The sequence below is a fragment of the Ictidomys tridecemlineatus genome, chromosome 8 (genome assembly GCF_052094955.1).
Source record: "Ictidomys tridecemlineatus isolate mIctTri1 chromosome 8, mIctTri1.hap1, whole genome shotgun sequence".
In the NCBI taxonomy this organism is placed as follows: Eukaryota; Metazoa; Chordata; class Mammalia; order Rodentia; family Sciuridae; genus Ictidomys; species Ictidomys tridecemlineatus.
The window spans coordinates 84,782,189-84,809,871 of NC_135484.1; the positions used below are offsets into that span (position 1 = coordinate 84,782,189).

The 27,683-nt window shown below is 37.1% G+C and overlaps 1 protein-coding gene and 1 long non-coding RNA gene across 4 annotated transcripts in view; one reads left to right on the top strand and one right to left on the bottom strand.

Annotated features, from left to right (window-relative positions):
- Kcnq5 (potassium voltage-gated channel subfamily Q member 5) overlaps nt 1-27,683 on the bottom strand; it is a 521,076-nt gene that overhangs the window by 64,288 nt on the left and 429,105 nt on the right. For all 3 annotated transcript variants that reach the window (XM_005334438.5, XM_005334437.5, XM_078019727.1), the window contains 3 exons: nt 17,855-17,965; nt 12,097-12,192; nt 3,439-3,533 (listed from right to left, as the gene is read on the bottom strand). In XM_005334438.5, coding sequence (XP_005334495.2) covers nt 3,439-3,533; nt 12,097-12,192; nt 17,855-17,965 — 302 coding nt within the window. The remainder of the gene's footprint in view (nt 1-3,438; nt 3,534-12,096; nt 12,193-17,854; nt 17,966-27,683) is intronic.
- On the top strand, nt 14,875-24,826 carry LOC144366156 (uncharacterized). The gene is made up of 2 exons (XR_013425050.1): nt 14,875-15,083; nt 24,649-24,826. It is a non-coding gene; the product is annotated as an uncharacterized LOC144366156 (long non-coding RNA).

Consider the following 27,683-nt stretch of genomic DNA (forward strand, 5'->3'; position numbering starts at 1 on the left):
GGCTGGGGATGTGGCTCAGTGATTGAGTGCCCTTGAGTTCTATTCCCAGTTCCACAAAACAAAACAACAAAACAAAACAAAACATTAGAACTCTTTTAGTCTACTGTTGAGTAGCATTTTAAATAATTCATGGGAGCAAATTCAGGTCTAGGCAGCACGGTGCAGAGTCACCACTCCTAGCAAATGAGCCTTGGGCCTCTGGTAGGCACCTCTCTTCCCTGGGGGTCTTCGTATTTGTCATGACGGATGGGAAGGCCTTATGTTAGAATCTAACTTCTGACTTCTTAAGGAAACTTGTGGCATCCCTAGAGTTTGATAATTCCTTACAGCTTCATAGAATATGTCTGACTCATCCTCTAAAATAGCACATTTACCCACGTTTCACCCTTTGCACAGCTTTTGCTCACTCTGAGAAGAAAAATCAAGGCAAATCTTTCCTTCTATAAATCCTTCTGTCTGAACAACACTTTGAAGTAGCAACTCAGATCTCTAAGGTGTACATAAGAGACATCCAGGCCAGAAAAAGAGAGAGTAGGAAACTGCTGGTTTGTACCCCTGACAGAATTGAGTGGGTGCGGCATGTCCCCGCTGCCTGCCTCTCTCCCTGACACCTCTGTTTCTTAGACTCTTTCATCCTACTCCTTGGGAGGAGCTTGTGGAGTCACAACGTCCCACTGTATTTCTAAAACTGTGGGGAAGCAGAGCATGGGGCTGCTGATTTTCAGTGATAACTACCATTGCTGCTGCTGCTGGTGATGATGATGTTAGTAATGTGTTCTTTCCCCTGACTTCTCATTTGAAATTGCAGCCCCTGATACTCCCTAAATTCCTTATTTTTCTTTCCTCCTTAGCACTTTTTGTTATCTAACATGTTTTATATTTTACTTTTTAAATTTATTTCCAGTATCCATTGTATATAGACTTCCTAAGCCCTGAGGTTCAATCATGTTTGTTTTTCTCTCCAACTCCCCAGTGCCTAGAACAGTGCCTGGCACCCAACAGGTGTTCAGGGAATGCTTGTTGAATGGATACATAGACATACTATGTTTCTCTCCAGAAGTTCTTAGCTGCTGATAAAGGAAGGGCACTATAGAAATAACAAAAGCTTTGCTGTTTTTCTTACAACATTACTCTGCATTCAACAAGCCAGCTAATTATAAATGTAAAAATATCCCTCTAAGTCATTGTAAATTATTCTTCTCAAGAACCTAGAAGCCTGACTAGGTTTTCTTTCTAAAGCAAAGGTTCTGAATACATTAAAATTGTGGGCAAGCTTTTGACTTTTTTTTGTGCAATGAATATTATTCTTGGGGAGTAGCCCTTAAGTTCCATCACAACACCAATTGAAAGAACAACAATAACATCAATAGCGAGAACCATGAGAACAAGGAAGTATCACTGGAAAGAGAGATGTTCAGATACCCAGGTTTCTATAAACTGCACTAGAGACTGCTGGCATTCAGGACATATAAATGCTCTTCAGTAAATGGGTTGAGATTCAGAGGCCAATGAGGTTGCAGGGAAAGGTGAATGAGGACATGGGCTGAGGGGCACAACAGGACAGAGGGGAAGCAGGCACAGATGTCGATCCTTCTCTACCTCCACTCCCATTTTAAACAGAAAATATCAGAGGAAAAGAAAAAAATGAGGAGTAAAATAATAACTGATGCAGCCTGGGTTTTCTAGGCTTCTGAATGACTTTTAATCCCAAACTGCAGTAAGTGGGATAGTCACATATGGCAACAGACCACTCTCTTCTGTTATTTGAGAACCCTTTATCAGTTTTCCTACTAACCTTATTCTTTTATCTTTATCTAGAATCTTTAAGAAGATAAGAAATATAATGTCTATATAATTCCCATTTTTACTCATATTCCAAGGAATAGATGACACAAGAATTGCGTTCCTTTTTTTTTTGAATTTCTATACCAACAGCTTAAAAGGATCTACTATTTAATAAAAGGACTTCAACTAAATTTCAAGATCTAAATGAAGAAAGGAGTCTCATCTGCACATTCACTCAACAGCATCCAGGCTTCTGTCCTTGATACGGTTCCATCCTTTCTAAAATCCTGAGGCAGTGTGGGAAGGAAGGGTGGGTGGGGGTGTTTCTATGACTATCTCTGTCCTGATGGTTTTAGCTACTGACCTCTAGGATATTATGTGTTCCATTAGCACTTAGGAACCACCTTGACAGCTCTTGTCCTTTTCTTTGTGGGTAGGAAAATTGAGGCCCAGAGCAAGACAGGAAAGTCACTTAACAAATCCTGTTAGTTAATGATTGGGTTGATGCACCCCAACACTAAGCATGGTGCTGCCTCCACACAGCAGCCATGCCCAGAGGCAAGTCATGAAGATTTCTGCTGCCTCTCTCCCTTCCCAATCAATAAGAACATGGCCTTTCTGAGTCACAGTGGTGAGCCCCTGGAATCCCATGAAGCCATTGAGACTAAGGTTTTGTCGGGCTATGAAGGTAAATGGCTAGTGTCATAAAACACTAAGCCAGATGAACAATCTACTACCTTTGGAACAATCTGAAGGACTGACACCTTGGATCAAGCTGAGGGACTCACAGGGAGTCTTTGTCAGGACTTACTTGCTTTGGTGCTTCAGTGAGGGCTTCTTTAATTAGATGGCAATTATGATTTAATATGTGCTCTGTGAGCTGAACTGGAGTTTAGGATTCTAGGACTGAGGACTTTTTAAAATTAAAGATCCTCGTGGTAATCCTTAATTCTGCTCAAATGTCTCAGGTTCTTTCCTTTTTCTAGGTACATGGTAGGGTTATACTTTCCCAAACCTTTGAGTTTTGGCATGACTGGATGATTGGCTCTGGCCCATGAAAATGGAATGGCAGTAATAGTATGACTTTAAAATCTTGAATGTTAGTTCCAAATTTTAATCTGATTGGTCCCATTGCCTCACTTGAAATTTCTAATTCTATTGGACTTCTTCTCATTCCTTTGTTTTTTCCCTTGCTGATATTAGTTTGATCTGTAACTGAAAGCTCACAAACCACCCTGTAAGTGGATCCAGATGAGCAATGACTTTGACAGACTTAAATATGTGGCGATATATTGCTCTCAAGGCACTCCCCTCCTGAAGACAAGTGATGAGGAGAAGATAAGTAATTTGCTTTCAGGGACTGTGATGCTCTCCTTTAGGGTTCTGGTGGACTTTATAAGATGAAAAAGCATGAAATAGCAGAAAGAAGTCTATATAAATGTTTACATTCCTTTAATCTTTAATCTTGGCCTGTGCATGTGAGGAATGATACTGATTCCATACAGTTTTGTGCTTAACTTGCTAAACAGGTATAAATCTCTTTAAGAGCAATAGAGAATAACAAGCCAAAAATTGACATTCTCTGTGTATAAGGTTTGTTTAACAAACTTGAAAAGACTCAACTAGAGCACCAGCTGTCACATAGATACCTACTTGGTGGGGCTGCAGGTGTGCAAGGCCTTCAAGTGTGGCTTCCAGGTTGCAATGGAAACAGATTTCTCATCAGCTGCATAACTACGCCAAACACACTGCATGTGGCACACGTGGGGACATGAAAAAGAAAACAAAAAAGAGTAGGAAATAGAATGACACAACAGGCAGAATATTAAGTTATGCACATTAAGAATTTTTTATTTGGGACTGGGGTTTTAGCTCCGTGGTAGAGAGCTTACCTAGAACGTGTGAGGCACTGGGTTCGAATGTCAGATATATATATATATATAAAATAAAGGTCCATCAACAAACTAAAAAAAGTTTTTTCTTTGTCATATTTATCCCTAATAAATGCCCAAAGGAAGAAGAAGTCTACTTTGGTATTTTCAGCTGATTGCTGCACAGATTCTGCTACATCAAAATAATTTTCAAAACAACTTGCGTCAAAAAGCAAAAATGTCAAAAAGTATATCATAACTCAGTTTTTGAATTGGTTAGGAAAAAATACTATATTATCCAAAAACAAAATCAGCAATGATTAACTCATTCAATACATACTGATATCCAAGATACTAGTTAGATAAAGTACCTGAGCAGAGATATGCATTCTAGGGAGTGATCTTTGAGCAATATTTGAAAAGATAGAGGCAAAGAATTACCAAAAATCCACTATTCAACTAGTGAACTAACTTGTAAACTAATGACCTCCAGGGTATGATAATGATTTCATTAGTGAAGTCCCTGAAGATGAACCATAAAGTAGTTCTATTGCTAAAAATGAAAATAGTGATAACCAGAACAGAGCCAAAACAAGATTGGGAGGGATGTATCTCTAGGAATATAAGTGGAAAACACCAAAGGGTTTAATATCATGAACTAAGAATATATTTATATCTCTGTGATGTAAAAACATAAGCTCTGTCTACTTCATGCACTCATTCCTGACATTCATAAAATGAGATATTTTCATATGATCCTTACAATCAAAGTGTGGATTAAGATCCCCATTTTGTAGATGAGAACAAAAGTGCTCAGATAAATGAAGAGATTTATACAAGCTTGGTGGGGTTGAGACAACACCCCCTGTTGCCTGGCTCTTGGTGACAGTCTTCCAGTGGGGATTTTACTAAATGCTTGATCACTGTGGTTGAAAGACCTTCTATTTGAACTGTCCATTTGAGAGACTGCCTGAGCTTACTTTCCTATGTAGAATTTGGTAAATTTATCCCTTTGCAATGGCCCTGCAAGCATCTCTAATGATCAAATGTTTGCACTAATCTCCTCAGAGAAAAGTTTTTATTATGATTCATTACTCAGAGTATTCTATTTTGTGTGGCAAATTCATTTAAATGGGTCATATCCCTGCTATATAACCATCAGTCATGATTTTGAAACCTACAATGAAGGAAAAAAGTGATCTAATTATATTCCCTTTCCTGAGCAGCATATCATTGAATAAAAGTAAGCTGAATAAAAAGTCAAAAATTGGCGCAACTACTTTGAAAAACTGTCTGGAAGATCTGTTAAAGTTGAATATATACAGTTCCTATGATACAATTATTCATTCCTAGGTAAATACCTAACAGAAATGTTTATATATATATTCACCAAAAGATATGCACTAATTTCTTCATAAACTAAAGCTGAAAATGCCTTAGATATCCATCAACAGTAGCAAAAGCAGGAAATTCGTGGTATGGTCATGCAATTGAACACTACATGGTAATAGTTTACTCTAACTATGGTCAACAATATGGGTGAACGTCATATGAATAATGCTGAGTGAAAGAAACAAGACAGAAATAAATACTTTAACATTACGTACAAAAACTAGGGAAAACTAATCTATCCTTAGAAGGGGGCCCAGTGGCTACCCTGGTGCAACAGTGACTGAGAAAGGGCACACAGGAGGTCATGCTCTGCTTATCTGAGTGTTAGTGATGCAGGGTGCTGAGTTCTTGTAGGAAACGTGGTCTTTTCTGCATGCACATTATACTTCAGTAAAATGCTCAGGAAATGACATGAAAAATTAGAAAAATATATAGTAGAACCTGAGGGACTTTTTTATGTTTCCAAGAAAGGTTTTTATATTTTCAATCAGGATTCCTTGCCTGAAGCTTCATTCTCATGGCTCATGTTGATTTAACCAATAAATCTATGGAAATTTGTGGTAAGCATCTTGACATCTTATAGACAATAAAGCAATTACTAGCCTATCAACTTGAAATGATAGTGTTTGAAACCACATATACAATTTTTAGGGTGACTAGAATAATCAATGAAAATCCATTGACTTTTGTTATTGCAGCTTCTGTAGTGGTGGGGCCTAGAGATCCTCTGATGCTGTCAGGATATGGTTGGCTGCTTTAGTTAAATAATTTCTGTAGCAGGTATGATATATATGTGAGCTCTTGATACCCTAAAAGCAGAGCTCATGTAGAACTACATGTATACAGCAGGGTCTGTGCATTATCTGAAACCAGTGGAAAAAAAAATCCAAAGCAACAATACAACAAAAAATGGGACGAGGCACTATCTGTTAATGTTATAGAGAATTGGGGCCAAAAGAGGCTATGCTGAGAAAATTGAAGACTTTTTTCTTTTCTTTTCTTTCTTTCTTTTTACAATAGAACCTGGCTTCTTGCTCTTTTTAATAAAATTGATCTCAACAGCTAAGCTCTTTTTCCCTTCATTACTGTTCTCGTAAAAATGCCTTGTAAATTAGGAGTACAGAAGGGGCAAGTGGCATCTATTCCAGGGATGATATTAGTCAACGGTTAAAAAGGCAGAGAGAAGTGTAACTCCATTGCTCTAAGAATTCTTAATAACTATGTCCTGCCCTCCATCTCAGCTGATTGCTTCTAGTAGCTGAAATTCAAGTCCACATTTGCAGGATCCAGTACCTAATGTTCCTACATTTTAAAACCCAAATCACATAGTGGTTGGCAAGAGAAAAACAGCACTTTCCCATGGCTGAATTACATGGTGTATCTACTCCAAAGGATAAGTTAACAAGAAGAAAAGTAAGAACCAAATTTGCTAGTTATCAAGTGAAGGTGGTGCTCTAGGTAGCTAAAAAAGTTGAACTTTTTTTCTGTGATCAAAAGTACTATGTAATATAATTCAGCTTTGGAAGTATTTAGTTGCTCTATCTGAAGTAGCACACCTATGGCAAGCTTGACCATTTCTGGAAACAGTTCAGAAGGTTTCAGCTGACCATACAAAGATATATTAGTATGGAAGTTATTTATTTTCTTTTTGGTAATGGGGGTTGAACCCAGGGGCACTTAACCACTGAGACACACCCCCAGCCCTTTTTTATATATTTTTTTTTATTTAGAGACAGGATCTTGCTAAATTACTTAGGGCCTCACTAAATTGCTGAGGCTGGCTTTGCACTCACGATCCTCCTGCCTCCGTCTCCTAAGATGCTGGGATTACAGGTATGTACCACCAAGCCCGGCTGTCATTTCTATTTTTAAGAATCCCTTTTCTTTTTTAAAAAAATTTTTAGTTGTAGATGAACACAATACCTTTATTGTATTTATTTATTTTTATGTGGTGCTGAGGATTGAACCCAGTGCCTCATATGTGCTAGGCAAGTGCTCTACCACTGAGCTACAAACCCAGCCCAAGAATCTCTATTCTGAAGGATTATGCTCATACTATTATTTCTTTTTTTTTTATTGTTGGTCGTTCAAAACCTCACACAGTTCTTAATACATCATATTTCACAGTTTGATTCAAGCGGGTTATGAACTCCCAACTTTACCCCGTATACAGATTGCTGTATCACATCAGTTACCCTTCCATTGATTGACATATTGCTTTTCTAGTGTCTGATGTATTCTGCTGTCAGTCCTATTCTCTACTATCCCCCCTCCCCTCCCCTCCCCTCCCCTTTTCTCTCTCTACCCCTTCTACTGTAAATCATTTCTTCCATTTGTATTATCTTGTCTTACCCCTCCATTACATAGTTCTTGATATATCATATTTCACATTTTGATTCAAGTGGGTTATGCACTCCCATTTTACCCCGTATACAGATGTTCATAGCAGCACAATTCACAATAGCAAGACTGTGGAACCAACCTAGATGCCCTTCAATAGACGAATGGATAAAAAAAATGTGGCGTTTATACACAATGGAGTATTACTCTGCATTAAGAAATGACAAAATCATAGAATTTGGAGGGAAATGGATGGCATTAGAGCAGATTATGCTAAGCGAAGCAAGCCAAGCCCTAAAAAACAAATGCCAAATGTCTTCTTTGATATAAGGAGAGTAATTAAGAACAGACTAGGGAAGAAGAGCACAAGAAGAAGACCATCATACTATTATTTCTTGATTTTTCAGTTTTAGGCATCAATTAACTTCCTATCATGAAAGATAATAACATGGCCCACTTATATGCCCTCTTCCCCTCCTCTCATCCTTACAACAATTTTAGTTATTAGTGTTTTCATTATTGTAAGCATGTAACTACTCTTCCTAGTTTAGCAATGTAACAGACTATAAATAATCATTCTTTTCTCCTTAATTTTTTTTGTTTTTCTTGAGTTATCACTGCCCTATTTTAGTTTATTGATTTGATTTTATGTAACTATTATGAAGACATTCCTGCTGTTTCCTACAGAACTATAAAATTTCTCACGTCAAATGCGTGGTGGAATCTGTCAGTTCTGTTTTTGTGTGTCCTTGAAGATCTTTCTCCTGGATCACTCAGCCTCCTGCTCACTCTGCTATCCAGCCTGCTGTGCCTGTTGCCATGGGGGGGCTTCCCTTCCTTATCGCTGTAGAGATGGGACTCTTATTCCCTGAATCTCATGTTTCTTCCTCTCTTGGTTCATCTTCTTCTGGAAGGACAGTCCTATCCAGGTAGTTTCTTGGGTAAGGAAAAATAGTAGGTAAGTTTTTGAGATCTTTATGTCTAAAAATGCTTTTGTGCTACTGTTGTTCTCCATGACTGGTTTGGCTGGGGATAGAATTCTAGGTTGGAAGTAATCTTCCTCCATAATTTTGGATGTATTATTCCACTGTCTTCTAATTTTAGAGTTACTAATGAGATAGATATTCAATGCCATGCTGATTCTTGTTCCTGTGGATATGTCCTGCTCAGAAATCATTTAGGATCTTCTTTGTTGGAAGTGTTCTGATATCTCATTATGATAATCTTGGTATGAAGTTTTTGGTTTACTGTGCTGGGCATTTTGTATACTCTTTTATGGTGGCCACTTCTGACACCCAGTTCTGGAGAATAATGTAATATTTATCTGGTAAAATCTCCCCTCTTCAGTTTTCCTGTACTCTATTTAAGGTGCCCTCTTGGAGATTTTCACAATCTTATCTTCCCTATTATTTTTCTCTGCTATCATTTTTTTTTAACATATGGAATTTTTTCCTGATTCTGTTCTTATTTATGGTCAAAGCACTAAAAAAGATGTATTGTCTGTATAAGTGGCTTGAGCTTATGGACTGGCAGCCTTACTTTAGGATAACTTGGTAAAGATCAAGTTATGCCATTAGAGGAAGCCAGTTTTTATGTATATATATTTCTTTTAGGACAGTTAGCATCCTCAAAAGCAACATTTTTTTAGTTGACTCCTTTAAGGAAATGAATTCTATTAGCATTGATTTCTCAAACTTTTATTCAATTCCTTTGCTTCTGTTTCTAGGAAAGTGTCTTCGCTGTACCCTGAATTGGTCCATTTTCTACAGAGGCAAAACTCTGACATGGGTTGGGAGAGTCTTTAAATGTTAATCCCAAAGCTCAAAAATGCCTATATGAAGGTGCAAGGTTGTTTTTTCAAAAGAGTAATGGATTTGGATTCAGACAGCAAGAATTTTGGTCCTAGATTTTCCTAGGCTTATCTTGAGGATCAAGTAACATTGTGTATTAGAAGCACTCTGCAAACTAAAAAGCACTTCATGAGTCTTAGGCATTATTAATAAAAGTTGTGACATTTGGGCAGGTATTCAAAACGTTACTGAGAGCTGATTTCTTTTCCCAGACTGCTCCACTTGAAATGAAAAGTTAATTTAAATGAATCATGCAAAGATATTGACACAGCTAAATTTGCTGCAAACTTCTGGGGTTTTAAGCTTTTCCCTAAAACCCTGAAATGCTGGTTAATTTAGTTCTATCACCAACCAAATGACAAAGCAATCTGGGCATCTCACTTGCCCTTGTAGGATGAGAGTGGCTCTGGCTTAAAACAAATGAGATTGCTTTGGGTCTTGATGCTTTGTATGTTCAGTAAATCAAGTCAGGTTTATTGGGTAAGAAAATGAATGATCAGCAAATGAGGCTTGCTTTTCAATCTAGTGCATCCTTAAAAATAAATTTCTATAAGACATAATCAAGGCCTAAAGCCCTGAATTCTGTCCAAAAACTACATCAAGGAGAAGCAATGAATTAATAGTTATATTATTCCTACGTATAATAAATAAATAAGTTGCATTTGAATTAGCAAGCAGTTACTTTTTAAATTAGTAAATTCTATTTTGATTTATGAAACTATGATTATATTTTAAAGGCGTTCTTCAACACTTCAAGTACTGTATTTTCTATTAGTTTCTGCTTAAGAACAATATATACTTTGGAAATTTAAGTAAAAAAAATTCATGATTTTGCTCTATTTTTACCTCAATTTTTACAAGTTTAATTGCTGATTGTGATACATGTTATATAACCAAGTTCCATAAAGTAAAATTCTAAGCCTCCAAGCAAATCTGTTCAATCAGCATCTTCCCCACCTTTTATAGGTTACCTGTGCTGCAGGCCTTGCCTTAGTTAGGCTGTGGACATATAAATGCCTTGCTCCAGTGATTTAATGCAGGAAAATAGCAATTTATTTTTAAGTTCATTTGGAAATTGTTTTTGCACAGTATAGTAGTTGATAATGACAAGTCAGATCAGAAAAGTTCCTGCTGTTTTTCTCCACATATGTATTATGTAATATGGTATCCAATAGCCACTTAAAGCTATTGAGCACTTGAGAAGTATCTAGTACTACAAAGGAATGGATTTTTTATTTTAATTAATTTATATTTAAGTAGCTACATGGAGTCTGTGGTTATTGTATTGGGCAGAATAGCCCTATAGCATCACAATTGATATATGCAGAGAAATTTCTACAACGGCTCACTTGCTAACAGAACAGTCGATATTCTAAGAGGTTTTAAGATGTAAGAGGTAAGATGTGTTATTGGCTCCTTACAAGGACAGGGTTTGGTGCCCAGATGGAAGCAAGAAACCTATCAAATAACCTTTCACTCACAGGTTGGAAACATTTTTCTAGAGGGAAGGGATATTAAAGAGAATAATATGTAAAGAGAAGATTTTATTAGAAGTGTGGCTAAGTGCTAAAGGATGAAAGGCTTGGAGTTGGGGGCTGGGTGTTTTATGTGTGGCCTCCTTTCATTCTGCTGATCTTTGTTTGGCATCAGCTCATACATTTTTAGTATTTAGGGTATCTTTTCCTTTAAGAAAATTAAGTTTTCTTTCTCTTTTGTGCTCTTTTAAAGCTGGAAATTTAAAAAAGTAGACACTCTCAGTGGTTTGTATTAGAAGTCATGTGGAAAGGTCCATTTTTTTTTGAGTCAATAGTTGCAGAATAGGCCGATTTAACAATTAATGTTCTTATTTAGCCATTAGACACGAACAGACCTCTTTCATGGTATAACCGATGTTCTCCCCCCACCCCTTTCCCTAGCTCCTCCTGTACTGGAGGTACTGCAAGGCTAAGGGTTCAAGTGGTTGCTTCCTATTACATGAAGACAAGCCTCCAAGTACCTGGGACTGCCATCCCCAACACCTCCAGTTTACAAGTTCTGGAGCTTAAGTCCCTGGCAGAATGGGGAAAAAACTTTAGATTGTAGAATTATGTTACCTATAATTGAGTACCAACTTCACATTATGAGTCTAGCAAAAAATATATTTTGTGATTCTTAACCTGGTTCTAGGATGGTTCCATACCCAAAAGATATGGAGAGCGAAAGGATAGCTCATTTCTTTTAATGCTAAAGCAAATTCTTGAGTTATCGTAAAGAAAACGAAATGCTTAATAACATCAACATATGATGAGCTTGCCTCAAGTAATATGCTTATTGTTTCATATCCTCCATCATGGATGTAACTCATAATCCCACCAGCTCTTAAAATAAGATAACTCTTTCAAGGGATTGCCCTAGACAATATTAAAAGCAATTTCACGGGCACTATGCTTTGACACTCTAAACACATCTGTTGTTCTTCAGCCCGGGCATACATCTGGCTGGAGGAAGCTAACTGTCACGCAGGGAACAAGGCCATGTTCTGTTTCATTACTTAATGATCAGTTATGTTTCACCAATCATTCATAAGACACATTAGATCATTCCAGGAGAAACCAAACTGCTCATTTCTACATGGTCTTGCTGGTAAGGTTAATTAGTCTGGATAATGCTTAGATCGTTTGCTGAAAAATATATATTTCTGTTGGGAGAGAGGAAATACCTGCCCAAACCCAAGACTGTTCATTAAGTCCTGACTTTATTTTTTAAAAAGCAGACAAAATAGTAGCTCTACAAAACAAAGAAGCACAGAGATTTGAAAATGACCCATCCAGCATTGATGGAGACAGATGTTGTGGTCTACCTACTGAATTGCCATTTACCTGAATGAGGTTGGCAGCTGGGTTCCTTCTTTTCTCGAAGTGTTTCTGGCGGTGCTGTTCCTGTACTTTTAATGCAAAACCTGAGCCAAGAATGCCCTGGAACAAAATATAAAAATAGCACTTTTAAAAACAAATTTCAAAAGTACTGTTAAATAATACAAGTATTTAAAAAACTGCTAAAATGAGTCTGAGAAGACAAACAGTGTGTAACCTGTCCAGAATAAACACGTTACTTACTAAAACAAACACTATTTATCTCTATTATAATAGCGTCAGCTAATGGCAAGTTGTTAGGCAACATTGTCAAGAGATATAACAACTTCTGTTCTTTAGCAAATCAACTAGAGTTTGCCTTTTTCTTGTCTTTGCTGATATAGTAATAGGCATCATAAACACAAATATAATTTGCTATTAAATTTTTTTTGTGTGTGTGTGGCCTTCTCTGTGACATCTCTTTGTGTCTAAATTGGAGTGAGTGGTCTTATCTAGTGATAGCATTTTGAGGACATGAATTCTGGATTTTGACTTTGAGAGAATTAAAATCTTACTGCTGTGGATATGGGAGGACTTTATCCATTTGACAAAACTCTGAAGTTATATTTTCTTGATCCATGAAATGGAGGAGGGCGTGTTTCAAGTCTGTCCTAGTTACAATCCTTCACGATGCTATAATTTTACAAATAAAGTAAAAGAGAGTGGAAAATTATCCAGATGAGACAAATAGGCACTCAGTTTTGAAGAACGAGGTTTTCCATTTTGCCTGTCTGTACGATACAGATAGGAGCATGGGTCATTGCAAAGCATACTCCTATCTTCCTGTTTTCATCTCACACTATTAGAATTCCTTACCTTTTGGTTTTGGCTCACCTATTCAGATTTTGGGGTTAGTAAGATTAGCATGTTTATGTTAGTTTTTGGCTAGTTTTCTTTCTGTCTGCTTATCATTTTGATCTGCCAAAATCCTGGTTCTTTGATGTTCCCCTCTCCTTTCAGTTTGCTTTGGTCTAACATTTGTGAAATCAGGATGCTTTTCGTCTCAGCCTTGCATTGGCTTTCAGAGATTGCTACATTCAGTCTCTGGGCTTTGTCTATACTCTCAACTTTATTGGTATGAGACTTGGAACTCCACTGCTTTCAAGTTTGTGGATTTTATTTGCTAGCTATAAATTATTAGCTTTTTATTAAACTTCAAGGAGTCTAACCCTTAGGTTAGAGATGGACATCTTAGAAGCACTAAGTCATTATTTGCCATAGGTAAGGAATGGTTGCTTTCCTTTTCTTTATGTTTTTTTAAGTAGTTCAAGGATGATACAGGCTGTCTGGAGAGGTGGTGGGTTTATTTCATCTCTTGGAGGTGTTAGTTAAGTTTTGACTGGGTGACAGTTTGGCTAAGATATTTTTGGGTTCTAGATAGCTTTTAACCTTCCTCTTATCTTGAGATTCCACAATTCTGAGTACATCTGTGACAATAACCAGACAATCAGTAATGCAATCATGTTTAAAATACACAATTATAAAATAATACTATTTGCTACTAATGAGCAATGACCTACTCCATTACTAATTAGATAAATGACTGTCCCATGTAATGAGCAATGACATCATAGGTTCTGCTTTCCATCTCTTTTTTTCAGTGCATGCCTCATGCTGTCTAAGATTTCCATCTCATACAGGTTGTGATTATACAAACTAAGCTTTAGAATAACTTGGTTTCTGTGATCTGGTTTGCAGATTTAAACAATATTTACCTCCACTTGGAGGTTATACAAATGGCTTTCCATTTCCAAATCCAGATCAACTCTAGTCATTTGTAATTCCTAATTTTTTGTTATGTAAAGTTATTTAAGAAAAATTGATTTATTTTCCTTCTAATGTTACTCTCCATGCAGTAAAAACATATAAGAGAATATAAAACCTCAAAATTTATAGCACTTACTTATAATATGTATTAGATGTATGTACATTATATATATATATATATTGTATATAACCAATTCTTATGGAACATAAGATTTTGTAGAAGTTGAATTAACAGCCATAACTGCCAGTTTTGAGCACTTGTGTAGTTATGAGTTTAGAAAATGAAGTCAGGCCTTATATGGCACAACTTAAGTATCTACCAAACAGACTAAAATTTGCTGAAAGTCATGTTGGCTTTGCTTAGAAACCTATATTAGTAGGTGGCAACTGTTTGCTACATATCTCTTGCGTCAGATTGTACATTACAGCAGTTATTAAACCAGGTCTGCTCACTGTCTCACTGTGGCTCCATTCCAACTTTCTTCCACTTCTCTCTAAGTATACAGCTCAGTGCACCTAAATAGAAGTCTGCTAAGTGAAGTCTGTTATGATACACACACACACACACACACGCACACACACGACATGGCTTAATCTTTCAACATATGTGCTATCCCTTCAAATACTGACACCAATAATACAGATTCTTAGAAACTGAGTTTTGTTCTCATTCATTTTCTAGGAAAACAAGGCTTAATTTTTTAGGTTTTAAGTTTTAGTACTAGTCTGAGTAGTGCTACATAAATACTAAGTAGAAAAAATGTTTTGCTAAACATTTTAAATATTTATCCCTCCTTATCTTCCAGCTTAAATGAACCTAATTTGTATCCCACACTTGGAAAACAACCTCTGCCAAAAGACTTTTTAACAGTTGTTAATATTTTACTATATAATAATTTTATTTGTTGATATTGTTAATGATTATAGAGGTTAATATTTATTTTTTGAAAGGTTAATGTCCTGAGTCAAACAGAACTAGTCCTTGCATTGAACTTATTAGTTGAATGTCTCAAGCAATTCAATCTGCAAAAATTTCTTCATCAGTAAAAAGATACCTGTAGCAGGAGTATTAGTGGGAGGGAGGCAGCACCCCAAAGAGGAGAGAGACCTGCTCATCAGGGTGATGCCAGGATGCAGGATGACCTGTATGACTCTTTGATGTGCAAGACACTCCTTCAGCATTGAAGGTAAGATGGGGACACCCTGTTCTTCAAGTTTACTGGGTGGGAAAAGCCTGAAACTGGAGTGATCACAATCCATCTCTAACTTTCTCAGCAAAATGCCAAAGTGTCCTCCTAAATTTCCATCAGACAACACTGTTGGCTGGCAGGTGCACATAACAAAATGATAACTCAGCACCTCCTGCCAGGTTGCAGTAAAAGATCCATAACAGAGGCAACTTTTCTTGGCGTTGTTAAGAAATGTTCTGTTCTGTGTGAGCAAATTCTTCAGGTTTCCTGTGTTACTTTAATTTGCATATAAAATTGTAATCATTTTACCAGAAACATTCCCAGGAATGGCTAGTCTCTGACCTTTAACCTAAGAGCAACACAGCTTAAACTCCCTGCAACAGTGGGCACGAGGCATTTCACGTTGCTGGAGGCAGCCAGCTTCCAGGGGCAGGATGACCCTAACACTACTTGGCCCCAGGTCTTCACACACTTTGAACTCTTAGGTCTGCTCACTTCTTACAGATATTCTTTTCCTTCCTTTGCTGTTAACCTTTCACCATTTCTCCCCATTGTAGTGTTTGTTCTATCACTTTTCCTCTATATTTGTTGTTTTTAATCCTTAAAGAATCGTGAAACTATATGGGTCATTTTATAGAATAATGAAGAAGACTGGGTTATGAGTTAGGTCTCAAGTGGCTTTGCTACAAGACAGCAGATACACCCCTGTCTATTTAATTCCATCTGCTATCTAGGTTAGCTAAGGGGAACTATAAACACAAAAGAAGCAGATATTTGGGGCCATTATTTTAGGAACAAAAATCACAAACTGTGTTTCACTGTTCTTAAGTTATTTTCCTGCAGGAATCTAATTGTTCAGCGAGTCTCTGCCTTGTTCTGGATTGTTCAGACTGCCAGAGGAGTTGGCTTTGGATAAGTGAAAAAAATTTTTTTTTTTAAATTCTCTTTGATGTCATCATCTTGTAGGAAACATGTCTTTTTATATTCATGAAGTAAAGGGAAGTAGCATTTAAGTTTTCTTTATAACAAGCCCTTGACTTACATTATCATATTGGTTGCTTTTTTCCCCTTTTAAAAAAAATGTTTTATTTGTTATTTTTAGTTACACATGACAGTAGAATTTTGACATCATACATACATATATGGAGTATAACTTCCCATTTTTGTGATTGTACATGGTGTGGAGTTACACTGGTTGTGTATTCAAATATGAACATAGGAAAGTTATATCTGATTCATTCTACTATCTCATAGTGGTTATTCTTCACAAAATTTCTCTGGGTTCAATAATTCTTCCTCCATTGTATCCATGCAGAAACATATTCAAAGTCACTCTTTGAACTGAATTATGTTCCCCCTAAGTTGATATGTTGGAGTCTTAGTTTCTAAACCTCAGAATATCACCTTGTTTGAAGATAGGGACTTTCCTGAGGTAATCAAGTTAAAATAAGGTCATTCAAGTGGTCCCTAATCCAACATGACTGATTATAAGAAGAAGAAATTTAGACCTGGGAGACATAAAAACACAAGAAGAAGATGTCGTCCTCAAGCCAAGGACAGGGTCCTGAAACGGATGCTTCTCTCATGGCTTTCAGAAGGGACTAATCCTTCCAATACCTTGATATTAGGTTTCTATCCTCCAAGAACTGTGAGACAATACATTTCTATTATTTAAGACAACCAGTCTGTGGAAGCTTGTTATAGCAGCCGTAGCAAACCAATAGAGTCATATAGTATGTGACAAATAATTCAAACTCAGGTCTAATGCCCAAGCATGTGCACAGTCTTTTAAATCTCTTTTCTGTGAGTTTGAGTGTTCTGAGGAAGAACCAGCTGGTCAATATGGAGCTGGGCATTGGCTGTCAGAAGGACCAAGAATGCCCTTTGCATTTATTAACAGGAAAGGGAGGATCCCCATGAAATATACAGTGGAGCTGGAAAGATCCCTCTGACCCACTCCCTTGGCTTTCTTTGGAGGGTTGCTCTCAAGTTTCTCCTTGGCAGAGACGGTGCAATGGCATTTGTGTGTGTCTGGAGGACACAACTATGTTATTCAGGTACACCTGTGACTACCACCTCAACACTCCATTATGCTGACTGCCTCCCCCACCTCCCAGGCAGAGGGGACAAAAGTTAGAACTTGGAAACAGGAACTATAATATTTCCTTCAACTGCCAGCAAAGAAACAAGAGGACAAAATGATCAGAAAAATAAACTTCATTCATTAAGTAGAGAATAATCAGAAACTTGTGGGAAGAAAAATGTGTTCTTCATTCTGATAAGATGCAGAAACAGCTCATTAAGAAAATCAATGACAGTGACACAAAGAATAAATCACTGGACACATTTAAAACCCTTTGAGATCATATGTTTTTCATTCAAATGAATCTCCACTTGTGCATAGCCGTCTCTTTAGTAGCACATGTTATAAAACCAAATCAAAACAATCAGTTTAAAATGAAGACATCTTTAAATCTTCACAAATATTTAAAATGTTTCGGGGGCATGCTGATTGAAAAGGTGATGCCATCTGAATTATTATTTGATCCTAAAGACCTATCTGGTATTAATGTCTAAGTGCTTCTGAGGGAAGACCATATTTTATAAATTATCCACCTAGATATATTTAGAAAAGTCAACATTATATTAGAAAAATTAAATTTGTCAGTGACATAGATATGTTCCCAAGCATACCAATGTGTGAAAGCTGACTCCACTAAACCTCTAAGACCTAATTGAAGCTGCTTTATTGATGCAAAGATACTCACGGCAGGAAGTGCAAAGAAAGAAATGCCAAGGAGTGCAAAGCCCGCGGAAAGCAATCTTCCCAGCCAAGTTAGGGGAGTTTTGTCTCCATAGCCAATAGTGGTCAATGTAATCTAAAAACAAAATAAACAGAACTTTCAGCTTAAGTACTTGAGAGGGAAGTTAGGACCCATGAACAGGAGACAAAGCAACATTTCCACTAAATCATTACTCAACAAGTCTTGTTGGCGCATTTTATTACTGTGCTTTAATTTTCCATGACGCATAACAGAACTTTGCTTTGTTTAAGGAAAGGAATAACCTACATAGTTGTTCCTCCCGTATAACAGTTTTCCATCTTTTCCAAGTGTATTCAGGGAAAGGTTATTTAAGTAAGCAGATAATCATCAGTGATACAGAAATGATAGCACTGTAGATTTAGGACTGGATCAGAACCCCAAACAATAATTTATGTTAATTAAGACTGTCCATCCATTACCTTGGCAGGCACTTCCTGAAGGCTTGGTGTATGCAAGGTACATGTCATGATTTGTAGTGGAACAAATATGAGAGGTACACAGTTCTTGGCCTAAGATATTAAAGGAGGTGTGTGTCACACACAAATAATTAAAACACAAAAATAGGGCAAAGCAGGGATGGTGATGGAGGCTCAAATAAACTGCCGTGGGATTTTAAGAACAATTGATTGTTACCGGCGTGGAGGTTAAATAGGTTTTACTGGGGAGATGTCGATCATAGCTAGGTTTTGAAGGAGGGGTAATATTTTGAAAGACAGAAATGATCAAGAGTGGCCTCTGGGGAGAGGCCAGCGGCACAGCAGTGAGAACATACAGGACATTCTGAAAAGTATAAGTGGTTCTCTGGGCTCGGGCATGGTGGATTTGAAAAGGGTTAGTGACTTCCTCAGTTTCTTCCATTACTGTTTTATAGTTTTCAGTGTATAGGTCTTTCACCTTCTTATTCAAAAATTCCAAGTTTTTATTTCATTTTTTTTGGTGGCTATTGCAAAAATGGGATCATTCTCCTGATTTCTTTTTCAGAAAGTTTGTTGTAAACATATAGAAGCTAACAACAGAAGGACTGTGGGGTGTGTTTATTTTGTATCCTGCAACTTGACTGAATTTTTCATTGCAACAGGTTGTGTGTGTGTGTGTGTGTGTGTGTGTGTAATCTTTAGAGTTTTTTCCTATGTATAAGTCTATGTACTCCGTAAACAGTAGTAATTGCACTTTTTCCTTTCCTGTTTGGATGGCTTTTATTTCTTTCTCTTACCCAATTGCAAGGACTTCCAGTGCTATAATAAATAGAAGCGGCAGGAGTGGAGTATCCTTGCTCTATTTTGGATCTTAAAGGAAAGACTTTCAAATTTTCACTGCTGAATATAATGTAAGCTGTGGACTGTCATGTTTGATCTTTATTATATCAAGTTACCTTTCTTCTTTACCTAATTTATTGAGAATTTTTATCATGAAATGATACTGATTTTTTTCAAAGGCTTTTTCTGCATCAAATGAGATGTTGTGAAATAAACTAGGCACAAAAAACCAAATACCACATGGTCTCACTTAAATGTGGAATCTATAACAATTGAACTTAGAAGCAGAGAGTAGAATGGTAGTTACCAGAGGTGTGAGTTGGGGAGAATGGAATGTGGCTTTTTTTTTTCTTTAAAGAGCGATTGCACAATGTTGTGAATATGGCTAATTACAGTGCACAGGATATTTCAAAATTGCTGAGAGTAAATTTCGAAATTCTCACCAAAAATGATTTGAGATGTTTGAGGTGGTAGATACGTGAATTAGCTTGATTATTATATATTATATTCATAAATCATAACATCTCTTGTACCTCATAAATATGTACAATAATAATCCACCAACATATAACAAAAACAAAGAGCATTAGTAGAACAGGGGGTTAAATAGATTTGCTCAAGATTTCTTTTTATTTTGGGTTATCATTCTGGAGATCAAATCCAGGACCTCATACATGCTAACCAAGGTCTTCCACTGAGCCACATCCTCAGCCCCAGGAAGTGTCTTTGAAAATGATAATCAAAGCATGTCTCTCCCATGGTCAATCAGCTCCAGGGGCCCCTATAGCCCTAGAACAAAGTCCCAGCTCCTCTCCAAGGCCTTCAGGGTTTTGCATGATTGGGCCTCTTCCCACTTCTCAGGCATCTTCTTCTATCACTCTCCATCTCATACTGCATCCATTAAGCCTGCCCTGATGCTCATCAGCACACTGATCCTTTGTTTGCCTCTGAGTCTTTGCACCTGCTATTTTCTTTGTGGATTTCTTTTACTCCCAGGTCTCCATTCAGGTAGCTGCTCTACTGTTAGCTCCACAGAAAGACCAACTCTGATTAATGGGGACAGGGGTACAGTTGAATAAGAGGAGTAACTTCTAATGTTTTATAGCACAGGAGAATAACTAGAGCTTTCAATAATCAATTAAATATTTTAAAATATTAGAAAGGATTTAGTATGTTTCCAACACAAAAAATGATAAGTGTCCATAACAACAGAAATGGCAATTAACCTGCTCTGATTATCATACATTGAGGGTGTGTATGTATGTGCATTTGCTATATGTCAATTAAAAATAAAAACAAATCTAAAAATGACTATCCCTGATCATCTTATTTAAGATTTTTCCCGGCCAATTGTTCCCTAAATTTTTACTCTGTTCATTTTTTAAAGATTTTTTTCTTTTTAAAATTAGTTAATTTATTTTAATTAGGTATATATGACAGCAGAATGCATTTTGATTCATTATACACAATTGCAACACAACTTTACAATTCTAGGGTTGCACATGATGTAGCTTCGTGCCACATGTGCAGTCTTACATGTACCTAGGGTAATGATGTCCATCTCATTCCACCATCTTTCCTGCCACCATGCACCCTCTCTACTTTCCATTCTCTTTGCATTCAAAGTTCCTCCATTTTTCCTATGTCTGCCCCCTCCCTGTTATGGACCAGCATCCATTTATCAGTGAGAACATTTGGCCTTTGGTTTTTTGGGATTGGCTTATTTCACTTAGCATGATATTCTCCAACTCCATCAATTTACTGGCAAATGTCTTAATTTAATTTTCTTTTAATGCTGAGTAATATGCCATTGTGTATATACACCACAGTTTCTTTATCCATTCATCTATTGAAGGGCATCTAAGTTTCTTCCACAGTTTAGCTACTGTGAATAATGCTGCTATAAACATTGATGTGGCTGCATTACTATAGTATGCTGATTTTAAGTCCCTTTGGTATAGACTGAGGAGTGGGATAGCTGGATCAAATGGTGGTTTAATTCCAAGTTTCTGAGGAATCTCCATACTACTTTCCAGATTGGTTGCACCAATTTGCAGTCCTACCAGCAATGTATGAGTGTAACGTTTACCCCACATCCTCACCAACATTTATTGTTCTGTATTTTTAAAAATATTTATTTTTTTAGAAGTAGTTGGACACAATACCTTAATTTCGTTTATTTATTTTTATGTGGTGCTGAGGATCAAACCCAGGGCCTCGCACGTGCTAGACAAGCCCTCTACCGCTGAGCCACAATCCCAGCCCTGTTCTGTATTCTTAATAGCTCCCATTCTGACTGGCTTGAGATGAAATTTTAGAGTAGTTTTGATTTGCATTTCTCTAATTACTGGAGATGTTGAACATTTTTTAATATACGTGTTGATCAAATTTTCATCTTAGTCCATTTATTGATTGGGTTTTTTTTTTTTTGGTGTTAAGTTTTTTGAGTTCTTTATATATCCTGGAGATTAGTGCTCTGTCTGATGTGTGTGTGTGGCAAAAATTTGCTCCTAAACATGTAAGTTCTCTGTTCACCTCATTGATTGTTTCTTTTGCTGAGAAGAAGCTTTTTAGTTTGAGTCCATCCCATTTATTGATTCTTGATTTTATTTCTTGAGCTTTAGGAGTCTTGTACTCTGTTCATTCTTATTTATAGATAATATCAATATCTTAAATAGTATATATTGATTAAATTTACTTGTTCACTAGTTTCCCTGCTAGAATGTAAAAATCACGTAGGCTGTGGCTGTGTCTTGCTTACTGCTGAATCCAAGCACTGTGACTGGTATACAGTAGTAGTCACTCAATAGATATGCACTGAATGAATTAAAAAACCCTTAGGTGGTGGGTTAAGAATTCTGTTTCCTGTTTTGAAGCAAGGAAATACTTATGAAAGGTTTCTAAGGCAGTGTACATTGAAATTATATTGGTTTTAGAAATTGAAATTTTAGCAGAAAATGTTTAGAATGGATTGGAGCAGGGAGAAATGAGAGGTGGAGAAACCGGTTAAGAGATTGTATGTAAATGAAAAGTAGAGAGAAATGTTTAGGAAGTTCAATAGAAATACGTTTACTGCATGTCTGGGGTAAAGGGAAAGACTAAAAAATGACTTTAATAGTTCAAGTGGCAAGATGTTTTTGGCATAAATAAAACTACAACAATGAAAAAGAGAAGGTTTTAGAGTAAAGGTGAAGAGTTTGTTTTTGCAAATAATGGTTTTTTAAATGTCAGTGTGACGGATGTAGTCAAGTCTAGCAGGAATTTGAGAATGAGAGTTTGATTTTGAGAAAGATTGGGTTTGGCATGATATTTGGGTTTTGAAATCTGGCACAGAATGATCCTTGAAGCTTCGCACATAAATGACATTACAAAGTAAGAAAAGAAAAAGTTCAAGGACACCATAGGAAAGAGATATTTATGGGATGGAAAAGAAAGAAAAATATGGTTCTTCAATAATAGGAAACAATTTAAAAAGCCCATATCAATGAAACCCTACTGGAGAAGAGAGGGACCGTCACAAAGTATCAGGAAATTCCTGATGTTGCAGAGTAATAGGGAATCAGGAGAATGAAGATTGAGAAAAAGTACCAACATCTTGGGGATACAGTTGTGAAGGAGCCCTGAGAGTGACTGCTCATGTCATGCCATCTCACCCGGGTTTTGAAGGGGAGGGTAGGTACCATTCTGAGAGACAGAAATGATTAAAGGAGATAGACTCCAGGACACGACCTTGCAGAAGCATTCAGCTGAGCAGGAAATCCTTCCTAGGAGAACTTTTTTCTCTTCACTTCCATGATTTTTTCCTGTGTGTCTGGTAGCTCATCTTCTGTGGCTCCCTCTTATTCCTTTCCATCTTTGGGCCATTGGATTTCTAAGATTTGACTTTAGGTCTTTTAAAAATTATTCTTCTTGGACTTTCTTTTTTCTTGCGCTCTCTCTCTCTCTCTCTCTCTCTCTCTCTCTCTCTCTCTCTCTCTCTCTCTCTCTCTCTCTTCCTAGGTGATCTTAAATGTTCTTATGGATTTAGGTACCATTTTTATGCTGAACCCACCAGATTTATATTTTTAAGCCAAGCCACTCTTCTGAGTTTTAAATTCACATACCTGTTGATATTTCTATTTGGATATCACAGAGTCATTAAACCAAACTCCTATTTTCTTCCAGTCTGTGAATTCCCAAATGTTTCCCCTTTCATCTTAATCAAGAGTACTACCATCCATCCAGTGGCTCATGTCAGAAGCCTCACAAGCATCCTTCTTACTCCTTTTTCTGGATGCCCCTCCTCACTGAAATAATCAGCAAGTCCTGTTGTTTGTTTGTATTTATTTCAGTTATTGCAAATTCATTCCCTTCTCTCTGTCTCCACTGCCACCCTGGTAGGCCAGAATGTTACAGTATCTGCTCTCTCTGTTTTTATTCTTGTCTTCCTCTGTTTCCTTCTTTATATACTTGCAAGAAGTACCATTTTCTTATTCTCCTCAAAAAAATCTTTCAATGGTAATCTGTTGAATTAAGAAGAAATTCATCCTGGAAAGGGGCTGTGAGGGCGAGAGGGCATCAAATTCAAGTTGACAAGAGGCCTCTGGAGTGAAAGGGTTCATCTGTGGTCAGAGAGATGGAATTTGTCAAGTTAATCATATGTCACTAGAAGTGTCAGTATGGGACCTTTGATTTCTTTAAGAATGTCAAAAAAAGGGACAATTTTATTATAGATTTCTAATTTCAAATATGTGGGAAAGATTTTAATCTACTAAGTCTACTATACCTTTTCTTTAAAATATTTTTTATAACAGCTTATTAATAATTATCTACTGAAGGTGAAATTTCATGTTTTGATTACAGCAAAAATGTTATCTTTCATGGTTTGAAAAACCTAAAAAATAACACATTTGAGTTATTCTTCTTGGTTCAAGTGCTGACAGTGTAGCAGCCTAGGGACCTGCTGGCTGGGTGAAGACTCTTCCTACCTTCTCCCTGTACTCTGGGCCCAGCTTTTGGGATGACCACATTTCAGAGTGCAGAAACCTGAAGAGCCAGCAGCGGATCCCCTGACCTCCTCAACTTCTTTTGTTCTGATGTCGCTAGGACCAAGAATTTCTTGGTTGGCCGCACAGGCGCACTTTGTCTCTAGGGTAGGCCTGAGAAAGATTTGGCAACAGGTGGAAGTTTGTCTCCTTCATGCCAAGGAGGGAGGTGGCGGGAGTTGCCTTTGTTTCTTGCCCAGAGAATGAATCACTTCACTTCTGTGGATGCAAAGGGGGCAACTGGGCTTCCCTGTGTGAACTGAGAGCACCAGACGAATTATGAAGTCTCTAAGGTGCACTTAGAATAAAAAGATGTGAATCTTCTCCAGGAATTCACAATGACCCATCTGGTTGATCTAGCTGCCAGCTTTCTAAGGCAAGGACCAGCTGCATTCAATAAAGCCATCTTTGGATTGAGCCCTGCATAGAGATGACCGATTTCTTTTTGTACTTTCAGGTGAAGCTCCCCTTGAAGTACCAGTAAGTCTCCTTGGGCCAGTACAGCTGCATTCTATTTCTTTTCTTTTCCTAGCACTGGAAAGGTGTCGATCAGTTGATCCTTCGCACATGAAGTGAGAAGCAGAAGCCTCTTGTGTGCTTATCCTAAACAATAAACCACTTCGGTCTTTCATAAATCTCATGAATCTTTCCTTGGATGTGCCCATTAATGATTACTTTCATGTAGGTTCAGAGTCAGAGGAAGGCCGGCCCATGTAAGACCCTGAAGACCCTTCAGGACACTGGGGGAGATTCTGGAACAGTGGTTTGTTTCAGAGAAACTTGAGGCCACCTGTAAGCTCTTCAGGGGTTGGGGGGAGACCATACCTGGACTTTACAGTTGAATTAGATGATGGATCAGTTGACTTATCTTCTGGAAAAACTCTTCACACACCTCCAAGATCCTTTGTAGCTTGACATGGTATGATGAGTTTTATTGTATCTTATCTCTGTATGCAGCAGCTCCCACACCAAGTTCATTGGTGACTCCAACTCAGAAGGGCGGATGGTGATTATTAATTACAGTATACAGGTAACATAGTGATGTGGACTGCATGAACTTGTAGAGAAATAGTTGATTTTGAAAAACTGAAATCTAGTAATGAAGTACTATTATAACAAAAAAAAAATCCCTTGAAATAACCAGTTTCTTTAGGGATCCCACACTGACAAAGTAATAGAGTAAGTAATATATTTTCTTTGAAGATACCTTCATCACCCTTGTGTTAATTCCTTGCCACTTATAAATGTGCATACAACTTAGGGTGCAAGAACTGAGCACAGTGGATAGTGGTAAATCCAATGCCTTCATTTATATTGGAGTTAAATCCAGTGCTTCTGTTCATCTTGGATGAGCTCTGGGGATGCTTCATGACTGCATACAGGTTAGCTGGGTGGGAATGACAGGGACTGGGTTGGTTCAGGAAGGCAGAAGGAACTGAAAATTGGTCATTTAATGGGTTCTCCCTGTACTAATACATTTTTGATAATTCCTGAGTCAAGGCATTTAATTCCCTTCCAAGATATAGCCTTAAAAGTGAATCACGATACAGTAAACTTTTACTCTGTAAAGCAAATGAATGTCAAAGGAATGGACTGAACTATAGTGCAATTGAATTAATGTAAAATAAAATAAATGTTCTTATGAGAGATTCCTGGTGTTCTATGTAGGTGAGATGATTTTCTGAGAAGCTTTCTTGATTGAAACTTCTGTGATGATTAATTGGCCACTTAGAAATTTGAATAAAGTACATCATCACAAAGAGGTAAATATGTTAAATATATTATTTCAACTTAAAACCCACAAATGTATATTTATTTCCTAGTATTCTTGATGAAAGGCATAGTTTGCAGTTGAACTTATGCTTCATTTTCTTTGCATAAACCTCACCCATAATAAATTGTTTTTCTTAATTTTTAATGTTTTTTTTCATAAGTTGTATTTTTAGTGGAGAATGAATACAGTGGAGATATTTGAGTTTAGAGTCCTAGCTATTTCGGGTTTCCCCCTGTGTAATTGTATGTTCACTTCTGGTTTCACAGATATATATATATATTATATATATATATATATTATATATATATATAATTTTGCATTTATTGAATTTTTCTAAGGCATTCTATTCCATTTTTAATAGGATCATCCATCTTTCTTTCTCTACCATATATCATCAGCTTATGCAACAATATGAACTTAAGCATGCCATTATATTTTAAATACGACTGCCGTAAAAATATTTTGGAATGAACACATTGAACTCTGCAAACATTCAGACAATGGTGAGAACAGAATCCTGTGGATATTGAATAGCACTTGGTATGCTACAAGCCTCAGTCAGTATGTTTCCTAGGAGGGAAATGATGGCTGAAAAGCCTTATTGGAGGGGAATAAAAGGGCATATTTGGGATGTCAAGTTGTTGAGTATATCATATTACATATAAAGCTTGCTTTGAGAAAGACTATAAGGATTTTGGCATGATTTTTGAAGCTAAATGTGGCTGATGAAAATTTTTCTATATACCTGAGGTAATAATTTCAAGCACATAGACTCAAGTGGAATCTGTATGCAGATGTTGACTCAAGATCAGATTTACACTATCTGCTGCTGCATGCATCTTTCTTTTAAACCAATAACAGTATGATCATTATAAGAATAGCAGCAAACAGAAAGAAAAAAAAAACAACTGGCCTTCAAGAACAAGTCATTACCAGAAAAAATTGCTTCAGGAAAACCCAATTGCAAGTTATTTTAGAATAAATTTAAAGCAAATCTAAAGGAGAAAAAAAAATAACAACAGGAAAGGAGGAGATAATAATAGAAAATAACTTCAGGAAAATCCATTCTTAAATTATTCAGAATAAATCTGAAGCAATTAAGGAGGAAAACACAGAAAATTACATTAAATGGAGCTCCACCTTGCAACCAGAAGATCCTCTTTTCCAGGAGGGGCCAGTGCCTCATCTAACAGCCACTTCCACTAGCTACTCCGTCTGCTACAAGGCCCTTTTAGTTGCTCACTTCAGATCCCAGAACGTTTTTCATCACAATCTCCAATTCCCAAGCTCCTCTGTGCTTAGAGGGTGGGTCTGCAACAAAGCCTATAGTTTTGTTTTGTTCCTTTTGTTATAGGGACCCTTCCATTGAACATCCGCAACAGTGCTGGTGTAGACCTGCAATAGCTGCCATCTTTGGGCACTTCCTACATTCTTGGTAGAAAGCCCCTTGATCTGTTATCTAAATTAATCTGTTAACTAGATGCATTCCTTCCCTAGTATGGAGCTGTTTTCAGGGATCAAAGTTCTTTAAATTGTTATTTGCTATGAGCAGTGTTGATCACACCACAGTATCCCCCTAAAATTTGTTTTGGAAACAGTTCTCATAATCTTTTTTGGGGGGATTGAACACAGGGGCACTTGGCCACTGAGCCACATCCCCATCCCTATTTTGTATTTTTTTAGAGATAGGGTCTTACTGAGTTGCTTAGTGCCTCACT